Below are 13078 nucleotides of genomic sequence, written 5' to 3'. Positions count from 1 at the left end.
CCTCCTGTCCTTCGCAGAGCCTCAGTTCACCCAGCAGAAAAAAAATGAGGACGGATCGCTCAAGACTTGCAAAAATGAAAACAATCATTTTATATAATATTTATTGTGCGCCTACTGTGCGCCGGGCTTTTAGACTATCATTTTTAAGAGTGGCTACATACAGTGGGGTTAAAGTACAGATTCCGGAAGAATCCTAGCTTCAAATCCCAGCTCCACCACTCACTCACTGTGTGACTTTGGGTGGATTACCGGCTCTCTCTGTGCCTCAGTTTCCGATGTGTAAACCGAAGGGTCATCGTAGCACCTGCCTCACGGGCGGATGCAGGGTTAACTGGAAAGTGCTTACCACGTGGGACAGAGTCAGCACTCAGGAAATACTTTGTACCGTTATAAGGTTTTGTCTATTTTTGGCGGCACGTGTTTGTTATTTGCCACTTCATGGGGGAGGGAACTGAGGCTCAGGGAGGCCGCCTCAGGCCCACAGCATGAAAGTGGCAGAGCTGGAATCCGAAAGAGGCCTGCCATCTCCACAGCCCGAGCATGGAAGGAGCCTCCGGCATCCCGCCTCTTCCAGCTTGTTGTTGACTACAGACTGATGCATGAAGCCACCCTTCAGACTGCTGACCATGCCTCGCCCCTCCCAACCACTGCCCTTCCCTAGCCCAGCGTCTCTGGCTTCCTCCCGGTCTCCCTACTTCCTGGTGTATTTCAGTACCACCCTTCCCCACCTCTGGCCCAGCGAAGGGCTAGAACCCACACAGACACACACTTCAGAGGGATCTTCCCCAAACCTCAATCTACCGGCATCTCTGTCTTGCTCAGTGGTGACACTCCCCCTCGTGGCATCTGAGGCTCCGCAGTTCAGCCCCAACCTCACTTCTGGGCTGGTCCCCGTGGTTGGTCCCCCTGAAGACTGTATCCCCAAATCCCCTTTCAGCCACTTCCAGGATCTTCCACCAGGGAGCGTGCCTCCTCCAGGTTGTTCACCATGGATCCCCCCCCCCATCCCGCCCCCACCGCCGCTGCAGGACAAACTCCCAAGCCTCCAAGGTGCCTCCTCAGGGGGCTGTGTGGGGACATCAGGGCAGTACAGAGAGAGGGAGTGCTTCAAAACGTCTACAGCAATTTGACAGTGGAATTATATGATTTTTGAATCTATTAATAATCATCTTAAAAATCGGGCTTGTATTTTGCACATCTTTCTTTTCCTTTCATTTTTATTATACTTTACCAAAGTACCTGTCCACAGTGGACTGGGCATTGCAAATACTCAAACAAACCTGGTCCTTTGCTACAGAAACCTTGAGAAGCACTTCCTTAAGTACTTAGACCAGGGCCTGGGACACAGTAGATGCTCAAGAAATCACGGTGAAGACAACAGACAGCTTGATTCGCACCAGACAAACGTTTCCCTCGCTGGTCTAGGACGGGAAGTCCTGAGACAGGAGGTTCTCTCTGGGGGGGGCTGTGGAGCAGGGGCCCTGGGACAAGGAGCTGCCCCTGCTCAGCTCGGCCGGGCAGTGGGGGTAGGGCAGGGGGAGGCCCTGCTAAGTCCCTTCCCCGAGGGGCACTAGCCCTCCCAAAGGTCCTTCTCAAGTTCGAAGATGCCTGTGATTCTAAGACCCTGGAGGCTGTGTGACTCTGGGGCTCTAAGATCTCAATTCTTGGACGTTTCCTGAATATTCTGCAGTCTCCCGGAGGCTCGGGGAGTGACTAAGTCTTTATTGCATTCCAGTGACCTTGTCCGGGAGGCATGTAACAGTCTGAGGCTGTTCCGGGGACACTTTGTTTCTTTTCCCTTTGTTCACTCCTCCTGTCCCCATCCCCCACCTGCTCCCCCATCAGCTGGCCTTGTTTTTGCCACAAAAGCTTGGGAAAAAGTCAAGGGGCTCTGGATGCTGAGGGAGGAGCACGAAGACAAAAGGAAGGAGAACATGGTGGAGGGTACAGGGCACCCCAGGGGATGGGGGGGGCGGTGCTGGGGACAAGCAGGGGTCTGTGGGCTGAGCTGGGAGGCTCACCTTCAGGTCCCTGTGTACAATGTTTTTCTGGTGACAGTAGTGCACAGCCGATACAATCTGGACGGGAGGGGAGAGGAGAGGAGGGGAGGTCAGTTACTTATGGCTCCCAAACCCCTCGGCCTCCCTCAGAGACCCCAGGAACCCGCCCCTCAACTGAGCTCTGGACGCCGGGCCTCCCCAAGCACAGGCTGTGATGCTGGTGCCCCTCCCCACCCCCCAATTCGGCCACAGCAGGAAGTGATGTGGGACCTGCACAGACACACACCTCCACCCGGACACCCGGACATCCTGGTACCCAGACACCGGGACACCCTCCCAGCAAGGACATCAGCACCAAGACAACAGGACGGGCCCCTCCTGACGTTCACGTCAAGAAACACGCATGAGAACATCGCACAGCTACAGAGAGACACGTGGCCCAACATACCAGGGCTTAAGCCCCGCGCACCCAGTACAGCTGCGTCCAGCAGATGGACAGTCCCGGACCAACACCCTCGCTCAGATCTCCTCACCCACCAAACCCTCACACCTGAACGCCCTCTTACCCATCTGGGCACCCTCACTGCCACACACCTGACACCACACGCCCTCTTACCCACAAACTTAAGATACCCACACTTGGGCCCCCCTCACCCATACACCCCAGCTGCCACATGCACTTCTACCCACACAGCTACACACCTATACACCTGGGCACCTACGCTCCCGCACTCACACCTCAGCACCCTGGCACCTGTGTGCCCTCCTAGGCACACTCTTATATACGGGGCACACCTTCATACCCACACATCTGACACTGGCACACCTTGCCCACCCACCTGGGTACTTGCATCCCTCCACCTAGGTATCCTCACACCTGGGCATCTGCACGCCCACAGCCACCCAGCTCTCCACCTTCACCCCCACCCTGCCTTAAGCCACGCCCCCAGGTCCTTGGACAGCCCAGACCCACACCCAGCAATCAGACCCTCGTCCCCAGGGACTGGGGCTCCCCTCCCAGCCCCACCCGCAGCTGTGACCCCAACCTGTCGGAACTTGGCTCGAGCTTCCTTCTCCTTCATGCGGCCGTGTGACACGAGGTAGTCAAACACTTCTCCTGCAGGGCAGAGGCCGAGCGGGGTCAGGGCGGGGCATGGGGGGCGCAGAGAGCAGGGCGGGGAGGGGAGGAGCCTCACCAGCACTTGCATATTCCATCACCAGGTACAGCGTCTTCTCTGTCTCGATCACCTCGAAGAGCTTCACTGCAATGGCCGGGGGATGGGGGCGGGGAGTTACAAGAGAAGAGACCCCTCACCCTCCATCAGCACTTCGTAACTGCACATGTGCTGAGCATAACACCCCTTACTCAAGAACATTCGATGGCTCCCTACTGATGGCAAGATTTTCCAAACTCCCTGGCCCCACGTTACCACCTTCTCCACTTCCTCACAAGAATGTCAGCTCTATGAGGCCAGGGGTTTCTACCTGTTTTCTTTACCGCTGTGCCCCAGAGTCTGGCACATAAGCAGCCCACTCAGTAAGTATCCACTGAGTATATATAAACAAATGGATGAATAAATGCTACGGCCACATTCAGGCCAGGCTAAATCCTGTTTCTTTTGTAAAGACCCCACTTTCTCCACTCTGCCTAATCACAATGACAGTGACAACGGATGCTGCTGACGACAATAATCAGACCAGCTCCCACAGCTCAGCTCCGAACTAAGTGCTTTGCATGCATGACCTTACCCAATCCTCACAATGACCTTGAAGTAAGCCCTCTTATCACCCCCTCCCCCGCTCCAGAGGAGGAAACTGAGGCTCAGAGAGGTTGAGTGACTCACCCAAGGTCACACAGCCAGGGAGCAGGGATACTGCTACGAAAAAACAGGTCTTTCTAATTACTATAACGGCCAGTTCTCTCCTCCCCCAGCTCTCTTTTCCCAAGTGCCCTGGTTGGTATCCACCGAGCCCACTCCCTTCCCCTCCTCACCGATGTTGGGGTGGTTTAGGCCCTTCATGATACGGACTTCTCGGAACAGCTGGAAGAAAGGAAGAAAGAGAAAGATGAGGGTGGGCCGTTTCGAGGACCCTCTTCCCAACCTTGCCCCTGCCCTGCTCCCTCTCCCTGGGCCTCACCTTCTGCAGGCTGCTGGGGTTCAGCTGGGTTTTATCGATGATCTTGATGGCGACCTAGAGACAGAAGAAAGGGGGGAAAGGTCTAGGTACCACAGGCCCTCGAGCTGGGAAAGGTTCCCCCAACCCAGATCACCCTAGGATATCCTTCCTTTGTCCCTTTTCAGAGACAGCTCTCAACCTGGGCCATTCTTAGTGGAGGTGGGCTCTGAGCCTCATGACCTTTGCACATGCTGTTCTTACCATGTCCAGTGCTACCCTTACTTCTGCAGGGAAATACATCCCCTATACCACCATGGGGCCTGGGTGGGGTGGCCCCAAGGGCCTGTGTGAGTGAGTGTGAGGGTGACTGAGACCTTGAGGGGGCCCCTCTGGGAGGGCATCTCAGACCATTCACCCATCAGTATCTTTGTTTTGAAGGCACAAACTGTGGAACAAGAAATAATAACCAGACCTCACATCTACTGAGCAGTCCCATGGGCCAGGCCCTGGTCTATGCGTTTACAAATGAGAGCTCTCTTAATCCTCACAACCACCCTATGAGATGATCCTCATTTTACAAACGGGGAGACCGAGACACAGAGCTGTTCAGTCACTTGGCCAAGGGTTACTCGGCTGGTAAGTTTGTGGGCTGGGACTTGAACTTATGCAGCCTGACAGCCAACCTCTTAAACACTTAACATCTATAGAAAGCTTTGAAAGAGCTTTGAGGTAGTCATCATGGGCGAAAAAACAGAACGTTACTGAACCCTCTTTGTACTTATCCTGAAGTTTAGTTAAGTTTTTATTTTGAATTTCACACTGGGGTACAGCCCTTCAAGAGCCGTAATCCAGCTTAGGTCTTTAGTCTTCCCAAAGGGTTTTGGGGTCACCCCCCCAATCACCCCAGATCCACTGGATTACAGAACTCTTCCCTCAGGAGGCTCTGTTCCTTTAGAAAACCCTGGAATCACGTTCAAGACCACATGAGAGGAACAATGTGCTCTTTGTGGGGGAAGAGGGTCCCTCAGCTTTCTTCGTACTTTCACAAATGAGTTTTTAATCTTGTCGAGCACTTTTTATGCTAGTATTGAGATGATCATATCGTTTCTGCCCTTGAACCTGTGAATGTGGCGAAGTACACGAATAAACTGTCAATTTGAAAAGAACTGTGCATTCCTCGGATAAACCCAGCTTTGTCACCGCACAGCTTTCTTTAATTGATCTGTCAGATTCTTTTTGCTAATATTTTGTTCAAGATTTTTGTACCTATATTCACATGTAAGACGGGCCCACAATTTTATGCCTTATCGGGTTTTGTTGTCACCGAAGAGCACATAAAATGTGTCTGGCAGTGGAACCTCTTTCTTTAGTCTCTGGAGATATTAGCATAAAAATGAAACGTTTGGTACAATTTGCCCATAAAACCACTGGGGCCTGGTGACTTTTGTATGTATGGCACAGACAGCGTGAGGGCAGGATGAATTGCTCCAGTTACTTTCTCTAAAATTGAAAGAGGTGCAGAGGGGTCATAAACCCACCCACCGTCTTTTTTTTCCCATTAAGTGTGAGATGCGTCCTCTCCCTTTCTGCAATAATGTTGCCACACTCAGTACATATACCCATCCTGGAAGGCGAAGTGGGGAGAGTGAGACTGTGTAGACATGAATAAACCTCTTGTGTTCTCAATCCAGATCCCTGGAAGGTTCGGTGGGACCAAAATCCACCATTAAAACAGGGAGGTGGCCCAGGTTTAGATACAAAAACCATATGACTTCTTAGAAACACTACACATGGCTTGCCTGTGATCTGAGACAGCCCAACAATTTCAGGGATGCCTGAAATTGGCTCCCTTTTCCTACTTGAGTTGTTCTGGGAAAATGTGAGATGTTCTATTGTGAGAGTGAGAGATTTACATGTAGTCACAAAGCAAAGTGAGGGCCAAGCCCGACCTCTCCCTACCTCCCACCAAGGGCCAGGGCTGCAGGATTCTGCCCCGAGCCCTGCCCTCTCCCCTCACTCACCTCCCGGCCGGTAAGGATGTGCCGGGCCAGCTTGACTTTGGCAAAGTTGCCCTTCCCAATGGTCCTCAGCAGGCGGTAGTTGCCTACATGGGGCTGCTCTTCGGGACAGGAGGCGATGGAGTTCCGGCAGCGGGCACCCAGGGAGCGGCTGGACCAGGACGGTCCCTTGTCCGAGGAGCGGCCAATGCCCAGGGTGCCATGCTGGGCGGGGGAGACGGAGCATGAGAGGTGGGCAGCGCCCATCCAATCCCCCTGTGTGCCGGGGCGGTTAACTCCAGCCATGGCCACTGGTCCCCTCGTGGCGCTTTTCAAACCCACGCCAGAGAGAAGGTCCCCCATATTTCTCTGTGAAAAGACACCTCCAAGAACAAAGATGCTGGGGCTCCCCCAACTCTGCAGCACCTGGGACCCCAGGTATCAGGTCTCTTCTTCACCCCTCCCTGCAATCAGTCTACCCACTCCCCCAACTTCCTTTTCTAATTACTAGAACCTCCATCAGCTCCAAGATACTGTATTCTAACGCTGCAGCCCTCAACCCCAATCAACGCCAACTCAGTCTGGACTCAACCCTCTAGCCCAACCCTCACTGCTCCCAACATTCCATTTTATCCATCACTGTCCCCATCTAGCCCCCAATTCTATGGCAAGCCCTATTTCAACACCTGACTTCCAGTTAACTGCCTGCAATGCTTTCTTTTGATCCTTATTGCCCCAAATTCTACTCCAAACACTGTAACCAACCGTCTTTCATTTCGCCCTGACACTGTAGCCCCGCATTGTTAACCTTCCTTCTGTGGGAAACTTTGTTGCTTCCTCGCTGGGGTGGGCGTGGGGCGGCACCGCCCTGCTGCTCCATCGCCGCCCTCACCCGCTGACTCCCACGCTACATACGCCACGATCTGTCCCCGACGTGGCGTTCCTGCCATCCCGTCCCTCCTGGGCCTCTCTCCCCCGCAGGTCACCTGCCTGCTCCTGGCTCTCCTGTCCTGATTGTGAGCCCCAGGGACTGTGCCTCCCTTTTAGCGCTGGGGCCCAAGGTGTGTGTGACAGAGGCCCTGGCCAAGACGGCTCTGCTCAGACCCTGGGCTGTCCCTGCGCCCTTCCCAAGGCTGGGGGTGGGACACAGGAGGACACAGGGAGCTGAGGAAGACAGAGGCCAGGTAGGCAACGAAGAGGAGGACCCGGGCTGCTCCTTGCAGGGATCTGCCGGGCCACTTAACAGTGATGAGGCTCACCATTTAATGAGCACTGGCCATTAAGGCACCATCATTCCCATTTTATAGGTAGGGAAACTGAGGCTCAGAGATGGGACCTGAACCCAGACAGTTTACCCCAGAGTTGACGTCTTCACCGCTGCCGTGCCACACTGTCTCACACTCCTGTCGTTTTTGTTAAGTAGGCTTTACTATTGGCCAAATCCTGGGCATTAAAGCCCTCATCTGCATTTAATTCCTACAGTAGCCCAATGAGGGCTGCACCTGTATCCCCACACTCCAGAGGTGAAACTGAGGCTTGCAGCGAGACGGTGCCTTGTCAAGGTCACACAGTTCATTCCTAAGAAGCAGAAAGGTAATGCTCCCCGCAAGGGGCAGAAAGCCAGCCGCCACTGCTGGAGCCCTAACCACATGCCTGCTGCTACCACGCCTTCACCTGACTTCCACGGTGGGTGCAGTTATGACCCGCACGCTCCACATGGGGACCCTAAGGCCGAGGGCAGGGTTAAGTACCTTGCCCAAGGTCGCAGAACAGGAGGAGCAGAGTACCTAGGATTCGAACCCAGGTCTGCTGACTCCTGAGCCCCCAGCTCTTTCCCACATCCCCCACCAGGCTGCTCACACCCCCAGGCCTCCTTCCCGGGGAGGGCAGGAAGGGAGTTGGAGATCCCAGCAGATAAGACCTCTGATTCTCACCCAGATAAGGGCTTGGAGAAGAATCCCCAGCAGGTGGTACGAGGGGAGCCAGCTGGGGCTGGGCTGGCACCCCACTGAAGGCAGCGCGGCTGAGGGACCCCTGCAAGGGGCAGCTGGGGCAGTGGGTGACAAGGCCCTCAGGGGCCGGGGGCGGGAGCTAAAATTGGCCGGCACCACCAGCTGGCCTGGCTCCCTCCCGCCGGCTGGTGCCCCAACACCGGGTCTGTTGCTAGGGAACCTCCAAAGAGGCTGGGCGGTGGGGGGCCTGGAACCTGGGGTGGGGGAGCATGACCCCACATGGCTGTCATCATGGTAACCAGGTGGCAGAGGAGGGGGCTATGACCTCAGATTCCAGACGGAGAGAGGTGACCCTCTGCCAGGACTGACAAGCAGGTCTTACAGACTGGAGCTGGGAGGAGAGGGGAGAATTAGCCTTCCCGAAGTCCCCATGATGCACAAATCTGAACAATAAGAGGAGGAGGAAGTGCTCCTACAAGCCCTGTTTTACGGATGAGGAAACTGAGGCTCAGAGAGGTGAGGTAACCTGCCTGAGGTCACACAGCTAGGGACGGACAGAAACTAGATTTGAACTTACACTTCTCTGAAAAATCAAAGTCATAACAACAACAATAATAGCAGCTACAATAGGCCTGGCCCTGTACGTCTCGCTCACATAATCTTTTTGGCTCCTTATAACATCCCTAACAGGGAGGTGCTACCATCAACCCCACTTAGAGGTGAAGAAACTGAGGCTCCGAGCAGGGAGTGGGTCTGCAAGCTCCCGTAACAACCAATGACAGCCCTGGGTTGAGGATCATATCCACACTCACAACAGCAGCGGACATGTGTGGAGTGCATCCTACGGGTCGGGCTTTGCCCCTATCATCTCGACTAACCCTCTGAGGGACTCAAGCCATCACCCCATTTTGCGGGGCAGGAGGCAGGCTCAGAAGGCGAGAGCCAGTTGCCTGAGGTCACAGTGCAAAGTGGCTGGCAGAAGCAACACAGGAACCCAGGCCTGTGGGCTCCTTGTCACTTTCTGGAGTGACTGGGCTGGGGTGGGGGAGAGGTGGGTTTCTCATCGAAGACTCCAAATCAGAGTCTGGCCTGCAGCATGACGGGTCGTGACGGCAGTGGTGGTGGTGATGGGGGATCTCTAGGAGGCAGGGTCCTACCAGAGGAAGGGACAGAGACAAATCTCTGGTGGGGATCTGGGGTGAGGGTGGCTGAGGACTGGCAGGGACCTGGCAGAGGCCTGGAAAGGGACGAAGACTCCAGCTGGGGAGGAGTCTGGCATTGGTTGGTGGGAGGGTCTTTTGAAGCAGTGAGAGTAACCAGAAATCAGGGAAATCGGCGGCAGGGTGGGGGTCGTCTCTCTGGGATTGTTCCTGGCTGTGGTGTAGGAACAGGGGGGTCTGGGAATAGTGGGAAGGGTCCAAGCCATGGGACAATGGAAGTCAGGAGACAAGGATACCTGAGCCAGGGGCCTGGGTCTTGAGGAAACTCCTAGAAGTCTAAGAAAGGGGTTTCTAGGAGCACTCGGAACCAGAGAGAAGTCCAGGGGCCTGAAATCCTGAGGAAGGGGCTTCCCGGGCAAGGGGCAGATCCAAGGAGTAAATGAGCCTTGTGGGGGTCAAGAGGCCGAGGAACTTGGGGAGAAAGCTCCCAGCGGACAGACCCCAAGAGAAGAGGGCTTAGAGCCAGGGCAAGACCAGAGGCTGCAAGTCCAGGAGTTTTCTGGAAGAAGGATCTGGGGCCAGGCCTTGTGAGCTGAGGAAGGACTCTGAAGCTGGGGAGGGGGTTTCCCTGGGAGGCCAGACCCCTGGCAAGGAAGGGGGAGGCCCTGGGGCAGCAGAAGGGATGGGGCCCTGGAGATCTAAGGGATGAGGTAGTATCCTGTGAGGAGGGGCCTGGCCTAGGAGTGGGGTCAAGGGGTTGGGGGCTTGGGGAGGGGGCTTGCCTGAAGTGGAGAAGTTGATACAGGGAGGATGAGGCCTGGAGTCAGACTGGTTCAGGGCCTAGAAATCCGAGACTGAGCTGGGGGCCTGGAAGTTGGAGGCCAAGGCTTCCTGGGAGAGGAAGAGACCAGAGAGGGTCTGGAGGGATCTGGGGAGACTGGAGATGCTGGGAATCCAGGGACAGGGCTGCTTGGAAGATGGGGACCAGGCCTGGAAGTGGAGAGACCTTGAACAAGGTAGAAAGGACCCTCGGCCCAGGAAAGGTGGAACCGGCTTCCTGTGAGGGGGTGCCCACAGGAGCCGGGAGGATCCCGGAGGGCCGGAAAGCTGGGAATGAGAGGACGGGGGATCCTGGGGAGCCCGGCACCCAGATCCAGACGGGGAAGGCCAGAGGCAGAGGAAGGACTGGGCCAGGCCTTCCTGGGAGAGGGCCGGGCTGGGCCTTAGGGTCAAGAGCCCGGCAAATCCGGGAGGGGGCCAGTTGTCGGATGCGGGAGGCCTGGAGGGGAAGGGGCTTAAGAACCCGCTGGAGAAGGGAGGGGCTCCTGCAAGGCAGGGGAGGGGGCTTCCTGGAGGGAAGAGACCCGAGCGGAAGCGGTCTGCAGAGGGACAAGACAGGGGTCCCGCGAGAGGGGCGCCCCCAGGGGTCGGGCTGGGCTGAGGAGTGGGGGAGGGTCGAGAGGCCTGGAAGTCCGGGCGGGGGTCGGTGGGTGGCGAGCCAGGCCGGGCCGGGGAAATGAGGGTAGGGGCTCGCGCGGCGAGGGACACAGCAGGGCGAGGGGTCCGGCGGCCGGACCCAGCCGGGGCTCCCCAAGGGGCCGGGCCCCACTCACCGTGTCCGAGTTCCGATCGTTGCCCGGGGCCAGAGCCGTCCGCGAAGACATTTTCTCCGGGTCTCGGGGGACTGAGCGGCCGGGTCGGTGGGGGGGGCGGGGGTCCCGGGGTCCCCTCTCTTCCCCTCCCCCCCCGCCGGCCTGGGGACGCGAGCTCAAAAGCTGGGCGCCGTGGACACCCGGGTTCGCGCCGTGGGAGAGGGGGCAGGGCGGGGCAGGGAAGGGGATGCCGAGGGTCCTAGTGGCCCCGCACAGCGGGGGCCCGGGGCGCCATGGGGGCGGCAGGCAGGCGGGCGGGCGGGGGCCGGGGAGGGGGCGCGGAGCCGGCCCGGGCGGCGGCGGAGGGAGGCGGTGGAGGGGCCGGGGAGGAAGGGACGTCAGGGGGAGGGGCGGGCAGGGCGGGGCCGTCAAGACCCCGCCCCCTGCTGCCGGCACTTAAAGGCGCAGGCCGGGGCCGGCAGGGGGCTCTGAGGGCAGAGGCAGGTCTGGGCGCGTTGAGGGGGAGCGTGTTCTCACCAGAGTAGAGACTCACTGGAAGAGAAGAGAGAGAAACGCCAAGGCACAGCGCCAGCGACGCAGAGAAAGATACTGAGAGGCGCAGAGATAGAGAAGCTCAAAAAGAGAGAGACAAAGAGACACAGAGATAGACAGAGGTGGGGAGAAACAGAGACACAAAGAGGTGAAAAGACAGCCAAAGGACGGAGAGACCAAAAGACAGAGAAAGGCAGAAAGAGGGAGAAACGCAGAAAGAGAGACACATACAAAGAGACAGAGTGAGAGAAACAGAGACACAGAGAGCGACAGGGACTGACAGACCCACGCACGGAGACAGAGGGAGAGACAGAGATGCAGAGACCCGTGAAGAGAATGGAGACGGGACTGACAGAGAAGCCCTCAGAGGCAAGAACCACGCAGGCAGCGCTGTCCACATTCTCCCTCCCAGCCCCCCTCTCCCCAGTCCAGGAAGCTCTGGGGACCGAGGGCTAAGGATGCTGGGGGGATGGTGTATGGGCGGAGCCACTGAGGAAGGGTGACCTACCTATCTAGCAATGCTGCCTCCCACCTCCCAGAAAACTCCAGACCCCAAGGTTGTAGGCTGCAGTCTCGTCTCTTCTGCACCCCAGCTGGGGTCCCAGGTCTCACTCTGTCCAGCTCTGTGACTCAGGGCAGGCTGCAGTCTCGTCTCTTCTGCGTCCCAGCTGGGGTCCCTGGTCTCACTCTGTCCAGCTCTGTGACTCAGGGCAGGTTGCAGTCTCGTCTCTTCTGCGCCCCAGCTGGGGTCCCAGGTCTCATTCTGGGCCTCAGTTTCACAGTCTATAAAGTGAGGGGGAGGATGTGCACGTTGCTTTCGTAGCGGGGCTGAAGTAGGTGCAAAGGAACTCAGTGCAGGTATTCTCCTGATGGGCAAACTGAGACCAGAGAGGTCAAGGGCGTTGCTGACATCACACAGTGCCCTGGGAACCACGCATTCCCTCTAGATCAGGGTGGGATGAAAGAAAGAGGGGCATTGTCCTGGCCTGGGAATCACACAGCCCTTGCATGGGACCTATGCCCTGCCCCTGTCTGTTTGAACATCTTCCTGAGCCTCAGTTTCCCCTTCTAAAAAATGGGTGTGACAGTAACAGCAGTGTGCTGGAGCCAGCTCAAGCAAGCTGAGTTTTGAAGTCTCCGAGATTTTGGAACTGGTTTTTAAACAGCCATTATTAAAAATTAAAGTATGCAAACATACAATTAAATAAATTATATTTAAAACAAAGATAATAAATACTCATCGTGTCCTCATTATTTTACTTTTTACTCCTATGTGTGATCCTGAGGTTATTTACATCTATTGTATTCACATAGTGAAACTGCTATGTAAGGGGTGACTGCACATCTCTTCCTCCCGAAACGCTTTCAGTGATGTCACCCTGGTAGCTTGAAATTAGCCATGGTGGAATATTTACACCATGGAAATTGGCAAGTGCTACAAAGCAAGGCTTTCCACTCTCATTCCCCAGAGAGCTGGTTGTTACACATTTACCAGTATATCACTGGTTGATACTATCAGCTACATCGACTCAAGAGGCTTCCTCTGTCCAGGCTCTCAGCACTTTATCCTTTCTGCCACACCATGAGATTGGACCATCCTTACCACCCCCACTTCCAGAGGAAAAACAGCATGCTGAAGGTCACACAGCTGGTGAGCAGCAGGGCTGAGATTTGAACACAAGTTTCGCCAAAGTCCAGAACTTGGGC

General features: G+C 56.2%; 1 protein-coding gene across 10 annotated transcripts in view; it reads right to left on the bottom strand.

Moving 5' to 3' along the window:
- MARK4 (microtubule affinity regulating kinase 4) overlaps positions 1–11174 on the bottom strand; it is a 29685-nt gene extending 18511 nt beyond the window's left edge. For 2 of the 10 annotated variants that reach the window (XM_033844855.2, XM_073796015.1), the window contains exons 1-7: positions 10841–11174; positions 6140–6340; positions 4140–4193; positions 3994–4042; positions 3197–3262; positions 3047–3117; positions 2022–2078 (exon numbers count right to left, since the gene is read on the bottom strand). In XM_033844855.2, the coding sequence (XP_033700746.1) occupies positions 2022–2078; positions 3047–3117; positions 3197–3262; positions 3994–4042; positions 4140–4193; positions 6140–6340; positions 10841–10891 (549 nt within the window). In that variant the 5' untranslated portion in view covers positions 10892–11174. Of the gene's footprint in view, positions 1–2021; positions 2079–3046; positions 3118–3196; positions 3263–3993; positions 4043–4139; positions 4194–6139; positions 9987–10009; positions 10119–10840 lie in introns of those variants that run through there. The other 8 variants (XR_004523306.2, XM_033844852.2, XR_012328033.1 and 5 more) reach the window with 6 other exon arrangements.
- Positions 11175–13078: the final 1904 nt, after the last annotated feature.

The sequence above is a fragment of the Tursiops truncatus genome, chromosome 19 (assembly GCF_011762595.2).
Source record: "Tursiops truncatus isolate mTurTru1 chromosome 19, mTurTru1.mat.Y, whole genome shotgun sequence".
Classification (NCBI taxonomy): Eukaryota; Metazoa; Chordata; class Mammalia; order Artiodactyla; family Delphinidae; genus Tursiops; species Tursiops truncatus.
The sequence above is the reverse complement of the archived record's forward strand: the minus strand, read 5'-3'. Positions and strand labels throughout refer to the sequence as shown.